At 52.6% G+C, this 13,442-nt stretch overlaps 6 protein-coding genes across 6 annotated transcripts; 1 reads left to right on the forward strand and 5 right to left on the reverse strand.

Moving 5' to 3' along the window:
• Window positions 1-199: 199 nt before the first annotated feature.
• On the reverse strand, window positions 200-1,515 carry K460DRAFT_370362 (hypoxanthine guanine phosphoribosyltransferase). Its single transcript, XM_040934144.1, has 4 exons — window positions 1,329-1,515; window positions 960-1,066; window positions 413-841; window positions 200-344 (listed from the first exon to the last, which is right to left on the reverse strand). The coding sequence occupies exons 1-4, from the start codon at window positions 1,359-1,361 to the stop codon at window positions 296-298; spliced, it is 618 nt and encodes a 205-aa protein (XP_040784959.1). The 5' UTR covers window positions 1,362-1,515; the 3' UTR covers window positions 200-295.
• A 388-nt stretch (window positions 1,516-1,903) lies between these two features.
• On the reverse strand, window positions 1,904-3,686 carry K460DRAFT_370364 (uncharacterized protein). Its single transcript, XM_040934145.1, has 4 exons — window positions 3,392-3,686; window positions 2,747-3,339; window positions 2,213-2,653; window positions 1,904-2,164 (listed from the first exon to the last, which is right to left on the reverse strand). Exons 1-4 carry the CDS (start codon window positions 3,620-3,622, stop codon window positions 1,936-1,938), a joined length of 1,494 nt encoding a protein of 497 aa, XP_040784960.1. The 5' UTR covers window positions 3,623-3,686; the 3' UTR covers window positions 1,904-1,935.
• Window positions 3,687-4,923: 1,237 nt separating this feature from the next.
• K460DRAFT_409815 (uncharacterized protein) lies at window positions 4,924-6,987 on the forward strand (the record flags this gene model as incomplete). The annotated part of the gene is made up of 6 exons (XM_040937295.1): window positions 4,924-5,276; window positions 5,331-5,429; window positions 5,485-5,552; window positions 5,612-5,958; window positions 6,009-6,078; window positions 6,134-6,987. 6 exons carry the CDS (start codon window positions 4,924-4,926, stop codon window positions 6,985-6,987), a joined length of 1,791 nt encoding a protein of 596 aa, XP_040784961.1.
• A 648-nt stretch (window positions 6,988-7,635) lies between these two features.
• On the reverse strand, window positions 7,636-10,432 carry K460DRAFT_380253 (Zn-dependent exopeptidase; the record flags this gene model as incomplete). Its single annotated transcript, XM_040935245.1, has 3 exons — window positions 7,636-7,821; window positions 7,882-9,598; window positions 9,648-10,432. 3 exons carry the CDS (start codon window positions 10,430-10,432, stop codon window positions 7,636-7,638), a joined length of 2,688 nt encoding a protein of 895 aa, XP_040784962.1.
• A 359-nt stretch (window positions 10,433-10,791) lies between these two features.
• K460DRAFT_370368 (short-chain dehydrogenase/reductase-like protein SDR) lies at window positions 10,792-11,965 on the reverse strand. The gene is made up of 3 exons (XM_040934146.1): window positions 11,699-11,965; window positions 11,241-11,643; window positions 10,792-11,191 (listed from the first exon to the last, which is right to left on the reverse strand). The coding sequence occupies exons 1-3, from the start codon at window positions 11,868-11,870 to the stop codon at window positions 10,891-10,893; spliced, it is 876 nt and encodes a 291-aa protein (XP_040784963.1). The 5' UTR covers window positions 11,871-11,965; the 3' UTR covers window positions 10,792-10,890.
• Window positions 11,966-12,225: 260 nt separating this feature from the next.
• Window positions 12,226-13,408, reverse strand: K460DRAFT_370369 (uncharacterized protein; the record flags this gene model as incomplete). Its single annotated transcript, XM_040934147.1, has 1 exon — window positions 12,226-13,408. A coding segment is annotated over one exon (1,054 nt), but the record flags the coding sequence as incomplete, so codon positions are not given.
• Window positions 13,409-13,442: the final 34 nt, after the last annotated feature.

A 13,442-nucleotide genomic window follows, 5' to 3' on the forward strand; every position in this document is an offset into this window, starting at 1 on the left:
GACCCTAAAACCAGTGTGTGCCATTTGTTTTGATTTTGCCAACTGTTGAAGTGACAAGTGTAGATGGAGGTAGGGCCACTCGTTAAAAGAGATGCAAATATCACAATGCCCATGGTGATTCTATTTCTAAGTCGTCCCACATTCCTAGCCTGTAGTTTGAAAAAAAAAGGCCTCTCACAAGTTCAATCCACCAACTCCTGTATATCCTTGCCCGCAAATGCTTCAAAAAATACCGTTATATCATGCTTTTTCCTTCTCCTTCCTCTTCTGCTGCTGCCTGGTGTTGACTTTTTTTTTACTTGGATTCCTGCTCCTTGGACAGGCGATCGTGCTCGTCAATATCGCTATTCGCATGTCAGTATTTTCCATCATAGCAGCTTGTCAGTAATCTTGGGGGTGTTTTATGACGTACGTAGCCTCCCAAGGATAATTAATCCAGACATCGCCCACGGTCCTGGCAGCGCTATACCTGCCCTTGAGGATTTCCTGGGGCAGTATGCCCTTCTTCGCCTTGTCCTTGTTATGCAGGACGAAGATGGAGAAGTTTGTCTTCTCGCCCTGGCGGCCTAGCTTGGTGACGGCGGCCTCGACGTCCTTTTCCAGCTCGCGCACGGCGTACTCGAGCGTGGTCCGCGTGTCGTCTACCTCGTCGACGATGAGGACGTTTTTGCCGATTAGGTTGGCCATTTCAAGCGAGGACAGATCGAGCCATTGGGTTCGCGTGACTTTTGTGCCGGGCTGCTCGACTTGCGCGTCGTCGTCTGTGCCGAGTTGCTCGTAGAGGGAGAGGCCGATGGCTTGGATGGGGATGTTGGGTCGGCCGGGGGCCTTGAGGAAGGATCTGTGCCATCTCCTGTCAGCTGCTTGATTCTCTCTCCTTCCTTCCTTTCTTTTTTCCCTGTTGATTTTCTGTCGCGGTGGTGTTTGGAGGGGGGAGTTTGTGTACAGGGTTTGCATACCGCAAGATGCGCGCGGGGACGTAGCCTCCGCCGCCAATAGCGATCATGAGGTTCGGCTGGAACTCATTGAGGATCTGCCCTGCCGCCTCCTGGCAGAGCTTGTGGATCTGCGCAGATTCCGCGTCAGTTGGTGTTTCTTGCGTTGCGTATGCGCAGGGCGTAGAAAAGCGCAAAGGTGTCGAGGGGTAATTGAGCCGCAGCAGCGTCGTGGTCCTATAGCAGGCATGCTATATGCAGGAGCAGCATAAAAGCCATGCACGCATCTGCGTCGTCGCACGTTCGAGAAATACAGACACTGCAGCGGTACACAGAGGTACCGAGTGTGCGTGCCCCTCTTGTCGCAAGTGTAACAACCGCTCATGTACATACCTGGTTATAGGTGACGTAGATTTTCTGGACCATTGTGACACGTGCTTTCCCTTTGCTCTTATCTCAAGTTCTGGGGGCTGAAATGTAGTAAGGTTATTGATGTTGGAGAGCAGTGTGAGGCTTTTCAAAAAAAAATCTTGACGCGGGCAGGGTCAACGAACGATTGGGTTTAGAAAGGTAAGCGGAGTTGGCCGACTTAGCGGGGTGAAAATGCTACTCGTTGATGGATCAGGTACGCTAAGATGGAGCTGGTTTAGACGGCGCGCGCGGGAAGGCAGGGTTCAAATGCTCACCATGTACCTAGATACATGTACGCGAACGCGTGTAATCTCTTATGTACGCAGTAGGTGATGACTTCTTTGGATACTGTGGCAATGATTTGCAGAGTCCTCCGCTGGGTAACAAGTGAATTTATAAGCTACCATGGCGCACAACGCAGCCTACTAAGGTACGCCCCGATCCGCTTCACCTAATTAATGTGCTATTGACGTCTAGCATCTCGGACGAGGCTACGAATGATGTTGGAAGCCGGTTAGCGTGCATTGATAGATTGGTCTATCTAACAAAGTAACTCTAGGGTGATATCCAAAGACGTTGGATACTCTAATCATGTTGATGTTGAGTTGGTCTGATCATGATCCGGCCGGTCCAAAACAGTCAAATAGCCGATATCGAAGAAGGATTCACATTGCTTTGGACGTTTGTCACTATCGTCAAAACACAATAAATAAATGTGCTGGGGCTGGCTGCACATGACAAAGTTTTCGTTCACGCCAACTCTTGCCGGTTTACATGGGTGCACGTCGAATATCAGGGGCCTTGGATTAGGTGCGCCCCTATTCTTGGTCAGCTGTCTGCTAGGAGAGAGCCTAGATTACACACACCTAGTGCCCTCATGTTCTAGTGCAACGCGACCCGTGGAGTTCCCAACCTTATAAAAGCTATCCTTCCACCAAGTTGAAGTGAAGCAGGACACAAGGTCCTCGGAATCAGGACCAAGTATTTTTGTGAATTGGCCGAGTTGCTCGTCAAAATGGAGCCTGAAGCTATTTTTAATATTCATCCTTAACAGGAACCGTCCGTTCTGATCTACGGGAACAAAACTATTCTCGTTCGACATTGTAATACTTGTAATCCCCTTTAACAGCGGCATGTGTGAGCTATGGACGACTTGTCCGTCGTAAGTTAACCGGGTGTATAGGATCGGCCCAGGCATCGTACTACACAGACCAGGAAAAGCTTTGGAGCATTGAACATCGCCAAACACGAGGATCGTCTTCGTGTTGGGTTGGAGCAGGAGAGCTAAATTGTGTTTGTGTTTACATCTAGTTTCAATTAGCGGCCTGAAAAGGTGAAAGAAGATGGCAACATGTTAGGGCGACATTGGACACGTTGGACACGTAAAAAGGTATGCTTACTCTAATCCAGAGCGAAAGAATAGGTGAGATGGATCAGGGGTGATTTGAAAGGACCTCGCGCGCTGCGTGTCGTAGTCCCAGATACACACGGCGATATGATCATGGAAAGATGCAGCGCAGGCTACAGTGCGCCCTCGACAGGCCAAGGCCCCGAAATAATCATGGCTCGGGACTCTAAAGGCCTTTCTCCCTTGACCATGCAGTGGCCAAACATAGCAGACGTGGGAAAATGTCGTCACGGCTACGAGCTGGTCCGAGGCTACGTAATTGCGAAGCTCTTCACGCGCTTCTCCACTCATAATGCGAAGGTTCCATGTGCCGAGGTCGAGTAGGGCGATTGAGCGCGAAGTCTGCTCTGGAGTGAGCCATATAAGTGTGTCACCGGCCAGAGATGGATGAGCAATGGGTTCTTCTAGGCGAATGTCGAAGAGAGAGGTGGGTTTGCCGTGACGATGATTGTGTACCAGCCGCGCCTTTTGGGTGCACAAGGCATAATCGGCGCTTTGCAGAGTAATGGTGCCAGTAAACCACTGATTGAGGCTCTGTTTGAGCACATCAGGACTCCGTAAACGCTGAGCCCATCGCGTGGAAACCTATGTCGAGCGTCAGAGTTGCCCCAGGGAAGGAGGAGAGGGGAGTCCCCACTCGTTGCAGGCGGCATGGCGTAGTGGTATCCAAGTAGGAGAAGATATGGGCCACCAACTCAATGGGCAGCTGTCCGATGATGTCGAATTGGAACAAGCGAGCACTGGTGATGGTCTGCAGCGCTCGCCATTCGTAGGGCGTTAGCTCGCGGACGAGAGCTTCTAGAGCTTGGTGCCTCGAGTCATGGGTTGGCAGGGCCTTGAACGCTTCGATGAAGCGAGGCGTGTCCATGGTGGTGGCTCTGTGCGGTGACACGAGCTGGCTGCGAGGCCGATGGTCGGACGGACCGACGACCTGGGCAGGAGCGACGGGGGAGCCCCTCCGCGTGGCGACTAGCGTTGGGTACTATACTACTACCTACTAATAAGCCAAAAACTACGGCTACGACGCTGGCATTAGGTTGTGGTGATAGTAGTAGAAGAATAAGAATAAGAATAAGAAGACGAAGAAGAGCTGGGCGCATGTTTCAGTCCAAGCCCTGCACCTGGCCGACTCGCGACCAACAAGGGGAAAACCACCCCCCCTGCGACGCCGAGATGCCGTCCGCCTGGCTCTCTTTGCCGTGAATTGAGTTCCTACAACGGTAGCAAATCCGGGTGACAGTCTGCGCCCTGCTCGCGCATCCATGGGTCTTGTTATCATCATCTGAAGCTGAACATGGGCCCCCTCCTCATTGCGTCCGAGGACACTTGAACATGTGCCTCCTCTGCCTCTTCCTCCTCCTCCTCCTCCTCCTCCCCCCCTCTCCCACCTTGGATGCCATTTCGTCTTTGTCCTTCTGCGCAGAGGCCCTCAGACGCGCCCACCAAGATTGATCTCCATAGATAGTCCGGCTGCGCTACCGACCCGAGCGGAACGCACGTCGTCTCCGCCCTCAGCTTGCACGACTATACGTTTGCGACACACGCGCATACATCGCCGCGGCTCACAATTCCTCCCTACTCGCCTCCCTCTCTCCCTCCCTCCCTACCTATCTGCCTACCATCTTCTTCTTCTTCTTTTTTCTTCTCCTTCTTCTTCTCGTCCTCGTTCGCTCGGCTCCTGCATCAAGCAGGGCCGTAGAAGCAGAAGCTTGGACGCGGTGATCGACCCAGTGCTGTGCATGAGCTCCTATTCCAGGCCCACGGCAGCCCTCGATCCCACCACGACCTGCACGCTTTTTTCAGCCCAACCGTTCCCGAACCAAACCCTTGACTGACAGTGCGCGCATGCACGACAACAAGTCGCAGAGTCAACCTCTTTGCATTCCACTCGCATCGCTCTGAGTCTGCCCCCCCGCAGCCCCGTTGCCCACCCATACATATCGCATGCTGCTCCGCACTTTCTCCGCCCTGCCACGCTCATTGCTACCCTACACATCGGGACCCTGCATCGAGTCTTGCTTTTTTGCTTCTTTTCTTCCTACCCATACCTGAACACGGCTTCGTCCATCTCCCAATACTAAGCACTACTCGACGACCAACTCGCTGCTCTAGCAGACCAACGTCCCAACACCGCTATCGCCCTCGCTCTCCACAATTCCCAACCGCGCCATGGCTTCTGTCGCAGAAGCCCGTCGAAGTCCATTCTCTCCCGACGCACACAACGCAAACCTCCACAAGACCATACCCATTCTCCCCTCCTCCAGCTCATCGCTGGCGCCGCCCCGAGACCCCATGGATATCACCCCGGCCTCGGCATCCACAATGGGTCCACCCACCCTGAACGGCTCAACCTTTGAGCGGAATGGCACAGCTCAATCTCAGACGCAATCACAAAGTCAATCTACAAACGGCGATTTAGGGGACACATCGCCCAATGGCAGCTCGGCCCCGGCAGTGGGCGCTGCAGCGGCCGCACAGCAGCCAAAGGTCGTCCAGACTGCCTTCATCCACAAGCTCTACAAGTGGGTATACCCCTTCACCCTTGCAACTGGATGCAACAGCTAACGCCATCTCAGCATGCTCGAGGACCAAAGCATACAGCACCTCATCTCATGGTCGAGCACAAACGAAAGCTTCGTAATGTCACCCTCCAGCGAGTTCTCCAAAGTATTGTCGTACGTACATCTGGAGCTATGGCCTTTTTGTTAATCTATCTAACCCACCCTGCAGATCGTATTTCAAGCACACCAACATTTCCTCTTTCGTCCGTCAATTAAACATGTATGGCTTTCATAAAGGTGGGTTTTCAGGTACTTTGTGCCTTGGTACGCATCCCATGCTAATCAGTCTGTTGTAGTGAGTGACGTCTTCCATACGGGATCTCCTGACTCTCCACTGTGGGAGTTCAAGCATGGAAATGGCAACTTCAAACGTGGCGATCTGGTCGGTCTACGCGAGATCAAGCGACGTGCCTCGCGGCATGCACTCATCCATCGAGACTCTTTCTCAGCACCCAAACTTCCCACCGGTCCACCAGTAGGACAACCAGTCGAACCAATGCCGGATCCTGTCGAGTCTCGCCTCAATGGCCTCGAACATAGCCTGTATGACATGCACGCCCGAATGCAGCGGTCAGAAGACACCTGTGCCTACCTCAATCAAAAGACCTTGGTCCTAATGGAGGGCATGATGCGATGTCACCAGGTAGGTCTATGCGTCGAGACCTGATCGACACCAGCTAATGTACCCTTTAGTGGAATCAAGACCTCTCAAGCTATATTATGGCCATGGTGCCAGACCCGGAAAATCCAATTCACAGGGATGGTATGCATATTCCGCTTAAACTTTATTCGCGCGACATGCTCACTTATATGTCTAGTCTCGATGATGCAGCGTGACATTAGTCGGCATACCGACATGCTGCGAGCATTGGAACCGCCCGAGGAACCCCTCTCTGCACGTCAGCCCTACTTCATGCAAATCGACAATAGCAATGGTCCTCCACTCTCGCCGCGGCAAATGCCTCAAGACAATTTGACCGATTCGCGAAGAGGTTCGTTGGCCAGTATTTCACGCCAAGCACCCTACAAGGCTCCGGTTCCCGCCCATATTGCGATTTCTCCGCGACGGTACGGCTCAATAGGCACGGGTAATTACTCTCCATCTTCAGCCAGAACCCCAGCTCAACACCAGCCACCCCCACCTCCACCACCGACTATCCAGCAGCCGGGAGCAGCAAACCTGGGGAACAATCTGGGGAGCAGCTCGTCCCCGCCCTACAACTTGTACAGGCGGCATACCTCGGCAGATATTCGCACCGTTGGCTGGCAGCCACAACCGCCGGCCGGTCCAGCACACTCACCCTATACATCCGGTCACAATTCTTCCCAGTGGCCCTCTTCACCGCATCGGACACCTATCGGAGGCGGCGACCAGCAGCTCCGTGATGCTTTGGAATCTTATCAGCTTCCCCGCGGTCCAAGGCAGCAGAACTCGAGACAAGGTACTCCGCCTTTGACAAGCGACAATACACCCTCTACGTTGAGTGCCGATAGCGGCTGGTCCCTACCGGGCGCGAGATATCCGTTCAGGGGAATCGATACACCCGGACCACCAACGCGTCGCTCGAGCATGGCGTCAAACGTGCATTCGTTGCTCAACCCCGCAGAGACGGCTGAAAGAGCGGACGAAGACGATGCAGAAGACCCACGTAAGAGGAAGAGGATGCAGTGATGATTTGCCTCTTATTTTTGCTTGCCATCTTTTTTCCATCTTTTCGTTCCTCGTGGTTGTTTGTAGGCATGAGCTTTGGGATACAGCGCATCTTTTCGCTTTGCGGGTCCGTCATTTGTTTTCACATTTCCTTGCATCTATTCCCCGTTTTTTTGAGCTATCAAGTCTCCTCGTGTTTTTCCAGCTGTATTGTCGCATATTGGGGCAGGAACCATGAATACATCGGCATGCGTATGCATTGGAGGGGCATCGACCCCCGGGTTGGCGGTTCGTCTGTTACTACATACCCTGATACTTAACGTCATCATCATCGTCATCATCATCATCATCATCACTATTATTATCACTACTATCTATCAATATCGTCTTCATGCATCTCCTGGTTGAGGTATTTCGCAATCAGATTCTTGTTACTTCTGGCAATGAAATGAGAATGCACTTTTAAGATATAGCAATGGTAACGATTATCAGACAAGACATGACAAATGCTTAATATGGTACCAATATACACAGCCGAAGCCATCTCGAAATACTATACCAAATCAACGAGAAGCTGGACCCAAGACCGCTTGATGCTTGATGCTGGTTCCCTTTCCTTGTTCGCCAGAACGCCATTTATGCAACACATCCCTTCTTGCTATACACGCCTCATCCACCGCGCAACCCTTCAGCAGCTCGATTCAGTATATCCGCCGTCTTCTTGATCATCTTGGCCGCAGCATCCCAGTCCTTCTTCTCTATCGCATCTCTTGCAAAGGGAAAGACTGCAGCTTCGAGCGCGTTGTTGGCGCTGGGTGCAAAGATGGCGTGTTTGTATTGGTCGCGGCCGGGTAGCTATTGCCTCGTTAGATGACTGATATAAAAGTAACAAAAAAAAGAAAAAAAAAAACTTACCCCATGCTCCGAATGGTCATCCTTGCCCCGCGGCAAATCTAACAAGTCACTCTCAAACCTCGAAATCTTCGCATTATGCAACACGCGCTGAAGAGTAACTGCCTGTGTCTCGAAACCCCCTGTGGCATACACTTGGTTATACCAATATGTCTCCCACTTGTGAAAGTCATCAGCCTTCTTCTTGAACATACTCAGACTGTCCACCAGCGGCTGGAAAATCTCGATATCATAGCCGCTAGCTGTCGTCTCTGTCCAGTCGAGCAGCTTCTGCCCCTCTTCTTGCAGGGCACGAGCGTAGTCTTCGATTTTCATCGGCATGATAGGTTCCTGTGCGAGTTCAAGGATAAGTAGAATCCATATTTGTGCGAGAAGGTGATGGTATTGAAAGTCCGGGTCAACGTATTTGGCCATCCAGTTCAGAGTTTCGTAGCAGCTGCCCGTCATGGGGTTGGAAGCGTGGCTGTCTTTGGAGTCGCTAGTGAAGCCGAAGTTCATGGATGAGGTGCCGGCAATAGACAGGAATGGGACGTCATCACTTGCTGCGTTCGGATTGTCTATCCTGCCATCGTGGTTCTCCCACAGCTCTTTCAGCGTCTTGTTCTCGTGCGGATCCGTAAGTCGGTCCAAAACACGAGACCAAGCATGTTGGAAGATTGGAGAACCTGATGCCCAGAGCTTGTCCCCTGTGACGCCAATGTCAACATTCAGGTAGGCAATCGCGCCCTCTCGAAGCGTGTCGGCGTTGGCTTCAACATACTCAGTTGAGCCAATTCTGTTGTCTTCGCCGCCGTCCCAGGAGGCGAACTCGATGGTGCGAAGTGGGTGCCATCCTTGAGCACGTAGTAGCCCGAGCACTCGCATAACTTCGAGCATAATGGCAGTTCCAGAGCCGGGGTCCGCAGCGCCAAAACACCATGAGTCGCGATGATTTCCAATTATGATCTTCCGACCCGGATCTTCACTTCCCTTTATAGACCCGAAAACATTTGTAATGCGCTGTTGCTCAACCTCATCCTGATAATTCTGCAGATAAACCTTGGGCGAAGTATCCGGGTGGCCAGAGAACCACTTGTCCCCTACATCTGGTACGCCACCTACCCAATCGTCCGGAAGCTGTTCGCCTGACCCTTTTAGTGACTGCAGTAGCTTTTGCGCATCTTTCCAAGAAAGCGGCAGACTCGGGATCTTGGGCAAGGCAGGGTTGTTGTCCTTCGATATGCGCTCCTGCTTCTTCGCACTAGATTTTCCAGGGGTAAGTACGTCGCCCATGATCATGTTGGTCTGCGCGACTGAACCGCGCTGAACGCTGTCGCCCGGTCTCCATTTGCCATCTGGCCAGGGGTTTCCTTTTTTGAAGCCGTCGTCAGCGGGATCCGAGTACACAAGCACGCCTGCGACCCCAGCTTCTTGGGCGGCCTTGACCTTCATCGCCAAGTCCGGCTGTGTTCCGTGGTATCGACAGAGGGCCACAGCACCTTTGACATCAACATTGCTATCCCACAACCTCTTGAAGTCTTTCTTGTCGCAATAGTTGACGTAGATCAAGGGTCCAGTGGCGTTTCCAGATGCCGATAGTCCGTGGTAAGCAGGTGTCTGGGGCTTCGGAGGATTAAACACTGAGGGTTCCTCCAGCTGGGCTTCCCAAGCCTTCTGCGGTGGGTCGACGATGGCAACTTTCCGGCCCCCTTTCTTCGCAAAATTCATGTACACGTAATACCTACGCATGTTAGCATATCCCCAGCATTTTCTAGAAATCGACTACATACTCATCATGCGTATACGTGTCCATGTGCGAGTCTTTGAACTTGCCCTCGATCCACTGGCCCAAGACGTAGCTTCCCTCAGTGCCTCCAATATGATCATAGCTCGTGATGTACTCCAAATTCTTCTCTATTCGCCAACTCTCAACGCTCTGCAGCGCCGTCTGGCGCACCCACTCCGCATTGAAAGGCTGGCCAAATCCGCCGCCCATGGGCACCACCTCGCTCACTACCAATAGGTACACCAGCGTAACGATCAGTATTAACCCAAATAACCGTGCTATTATCGACCAGCCCGGCTTGTACTCGTCGGGAATCGTAGGTAATCGTTGTGTTACAAAAGTGAAGTCCGGCCTCCATGACGGCCAACGTATCCGCGGGAGGTGGAAACTCGAAAGCGTATGCGTGATGCTGTAGAATCGTTTTGAGAGGCGACCTAGTGACCGATTCCTCCTTGATCTTCCTTCTTCTATACTCTCAGGGTCTAATATTTCCATCTCCTCCATCGTCTGCCGCAGGTCCTCATCCTGGCTCTCCCGCACCGGACTCCCGAGTAGGGAATCCTCATCCTCGACTGATTGCACCGATGGCGCCTGGTAATAGCCATTGCGCCTGCGGGGGTCTGATTGTATGTGGACATCTGGGTTTAGGAGACCTTGCCGCTCGGCGTCGTCGCTGATCTCGTTGGGTCCTAGGCGCGCCGAGGTATTACGGGATGATGTCGCTTCTTCGTAGGTGGGAATAGGCGGTGGGGACGGGGCTCGTTCATAGCCATGCTTCTCGTCGCTCATGGTGGTCTATGCAAGGACCAGCGGGCCCTGGGTGCACAAGAGCTCGCGCAGTGGCAGTGAGTTCCGGCTCAGCTTGTACGCGACGACTGACCCGTAAGAATAGTGAGTTTCGGAAGGGTCGGAAATGATGTGCTATGGCGTGCGCATAAACATAGTGAATTAGGGGAAGGGAGTGGCTAATTCAAGCAAGAAGAAGACAAGCAAACGAGGAGGGATGGCGAGGTGACGTTTCGCGCTGTTGCGATCCAGGGTTGGTCGTGTCTGGAGATGGCGGAGCGGAGACGTGGGCCGCCGAGGCCAACTCCAAGGTCTTGGAACAACTTTCGACTTGGTTCATCACGGCAATGGTTTGAGCTTTGAACCTCTCCTTTGTAACGCCATCAAGAATCTGACACGAATTGCCTCACAAACCTCGGTCGAGCCTTGGAGCAGCGTCTTTGCTCTTCCATTCAACATATCTACATATTCCGTCCACCCGTCACCTTGATCGTCTCTCCATTAACATAGCTAAACAGCGGGCTCGCAACAGCCAGAACCGCGCTCGCTGCCTCCGTCGCCGTACCCGCTCTCCTCAATGGGATATCAATGTTCTCCATACCCTTCGGAACCGCCGACTTCTGAGCCTGTGGTATCCCGAGCGCAACCTTCTCCCCGTCCGCAGTGGTAACAAAAGCGCCAATTTCTTTTGCCGCCGTCAACCGCGTTAGGATGTGGCCGAAAGCAACAGTATTGCAGCGGACGCCGAATTGGGGACCCCATCTATGCATTTGTTAGCACGGAGAGAGGATGGGGAAGTAGGAAAGCATACTCTTTCGCAATCGTCTTGGTCATGCCCGTAACTCCCGCCTTAGCAAGCGCGTAGTTGATCTGCCCTGCGTTTCCATGCACCCCAGAGGTACTCGATATGTTGATGATGTTCCTGGGCTCGCCATCCTTGACCCTGAAGTATGGTGCTGCAGCGCGGATGATCTTGAACGGGGCAGTGCCGTGGAGATCAACGATGGTATGCCATTGCTTGTCTGTCATCTTGTGGATGACTCCGTCCCATGTATAACCGGCATTATTGACGATGATATGAATCTTGCCGCCGCCAAATTCCGCGGCCTTCGCGATGAGCGTCTTGATGTATTCGTCGTCGAGGACATCCCCTACAACCGCTATAGCACTGCCGCCGGAACTGTTGATTGAATCCACTACAGACTGTGCCTTCTCTGTAGAATGTTAGCGATCAGTCTTCTGTATGCTCGTTGCTAGTAATCAACATACTCGCATCGACATCCGCAACTACAACCTTCGCTCCCTCATTCGCAAACAATCGCGCGGCTTCAGCCCCAATTCCTTGCCCTGAGCCTGTAATAATCGCAGTTTGACCTGCCAACATTCCCTTAGGGAAGTTGAGGTGGCCTGCGATTTGGTCGACGCGCTTGGAGGAGGACATGTTGTTTGGGGGACGACAGTAGAAGCGTGAGAGAGTCTAGGGCTTCAGGTGCGAACAATTAACGTACGCAGAGGATGTAAAGAAATCTTACATTTATTGTTCTCGAAAAGCGGAGTAACACAACCGTTTGGCCCGCGCATCATACCTGTAAGATGCCGAGGTCCATCACTGTGCCACTAGCGAACCTGGGGTAGGTCGGCGATCGGCTGACTCGATTTCATAACCATCATGTCGCACTACCAAGAGGTTTGCTAGCATGTAAACGCGCAAAGAAAGGGTTTGAAAGTCTCGTTTCAAATCTCATACTACCTCAACTACTCATAGATATCTCAAACTGTTTCAGTAATCTTGTGTATACGCAAATGGTAGTAGTAAAGATTGGTGATATATTAAACAGTGCAACATGGGTCGTTCATCGCATAGAAGTTCAATTGAGGGGTATCATAGCGCAAAAATAGACAATGATCTCGAACAGGACCACAGGTTATGCGGCTCCCTTCTCCTCCTTATCTCCCTCTTTCTCTTCAACCTCATCACTTCCCTTGAACAACTCCGCCCCTAAGTCGTCCAAAAATCTTTCCGCCTTCCCCGCACTCCTCTTCTCCTGAATCAGCCTCTTTTTCTCCCGGATCATTTCCTTTCTCTTGTCGATCAACTCTTTCCGCTCTCTTCTCACACGTTCCGTTTCCTCCCTCTCCCTCTCCATCCTGCCCATCTGCTCCGTCCTCTCTTCCTCATCCTTGGAAAAGTGGAAGAAGCCCGTTCCTCTCTGCCTGGCCTCTGCTCTGCCATCAAAGTGCAGTTCGGGCGGTGGTGTGAGCTCTTTGTCACGCTTAGCGGCCAGGTCGGCCATTTGCTGCGCGATGGTTTCGTCGGGATTGAAGGCATTGGTTTGCACTGTGTCGCCGTATATTATCGCTTCAGGCATGGACGGGCGCGCGGTGAAGCGGTCTGGTTCGTCGGCTGCGAGGGTGTTTTTGCGCCGCGATTCGCGTGCCACTTCTGCCCTCGTACCCTTGCGTGTCCGTCCGAACTCGTCGACATATTCGATCAGCTCTTCCACTTCTGAAGCCTCTGATTCAGACTCGGAGGCCGATGCTGCTTCGCCCTTGTCCTGATTCTCCGCCCATTTGCGATCAAAGTCGACACCGTATTTGTCGTCAATGTCTTCGACATCCCCACGTTTTAAGGCATCATATAAGCGCGCTTTCTCCTCCATGCGCCGCTTCGTGCGCTTCCACGCCGCCTCATCCTCGCCCTTCTCTTCTGTTGTGAGCCCACGGTGTTTTTGTGTAAAGTCTGAATCTTCCAGATCCTTCAAAGCACGCTTCTTGACATTTTTGTTGTGTGTCTTGAAGATGTCTTCTTTCTGCGGTCGCGCGCGGCCTGCGGCGGGCTTGCTCGATTCCGACGACGAGGCTTTGATGAGGTTGGAGAGGGTCGAGGAGAAGGCGAGTGTGCTCGAGCTGGAGATTTCTTTTGCCTTTGTGCGGGATTTGGGTCGTGCGCCGTAGAGGTGGGCGTCCTTTGATGCCATGTTGGTGGGTTGTGTGGTAGAAAACAAGCCTCTTC

This window comes from Cucurbitaria berberidis, assembly GCF_010015615.1.
Source record: "Cucurbitaria berberidis CBS 394.84 unplaced genomic scaffold K460scaffold_5, whole genome shotgun sequence".
NCBI classification, from domain to species: Eukaryota; Fungi; Ascomycota; class Dothideomycetes; order Pleosporales; family Cucurbitariaceae; genus Cucurbitaria; species Cucurbitaria berberidis.

Bases quoted from the DNA above. Each gene is read 5' to 3' on its own strand.
- K460DRAFT_370368 (XM_040934146.1), bottom strand. From the start codon at position 11,870: ATGTCCTCCTCCAAGCGCGTCGACCAAATCGCAGGCCACCTCAACTTC. The intron at 11,644-11,698 runs GTATGTTGATTA...AACATTCTACAG, and splicing joins AGTTGCGGATGTCGATGCGA to AGAAGGCACAGTCTGTAGTG. The intron at 11,192-11,240 runs GTATGCTTTCCT...ACAAATGCATAG, and splicing joins ACCAAGACGATTGCGAAAGA to ATGGGGTCCCCAATTCGGCG.
- K460DRAFT_370362 (XM_040934144.1), bottom strand. From the start codon at position 1,361: ATGGTCCAGAAAATCTACGTCACCTATAACCAG. The intron at 842-959 runs GTATGCAAACCC...GAGATGGCACAG, and splicing joins GTCCCCGCGCGCATCTTGCG to ATCCTTCCTCAAGGCCCCCG. The intron at 345-412 runs GTACGTCATAAA...ACATGCGAATAG, and splicing joins AATTATCCTTGGGAGGCTAC to CGATATTGACGAGCACGATC.
- K460DRAFT_370364 (XM_040934145.1), bottom strand. From the start codon at position 3,622: ATGGACACGCCTCGCTTCATCGAAGCGTTCAAGGCCCTGCCAACCCAT. The intron at 3,340-3,391 runs GTGGGGACTCCC...CGCTCGACATAG, and splicing joins CGCCATGCCGCCTGCAACGA to GTTTCCACGCGATGGGCTCA. The intron at 2,165-2,212 runs GTGTGTGTAATC...GACCAAGAATAG, and splicing joins CTAGAACATGAGGGCACTAG to GGGCGCACCTAATCCAAGGC.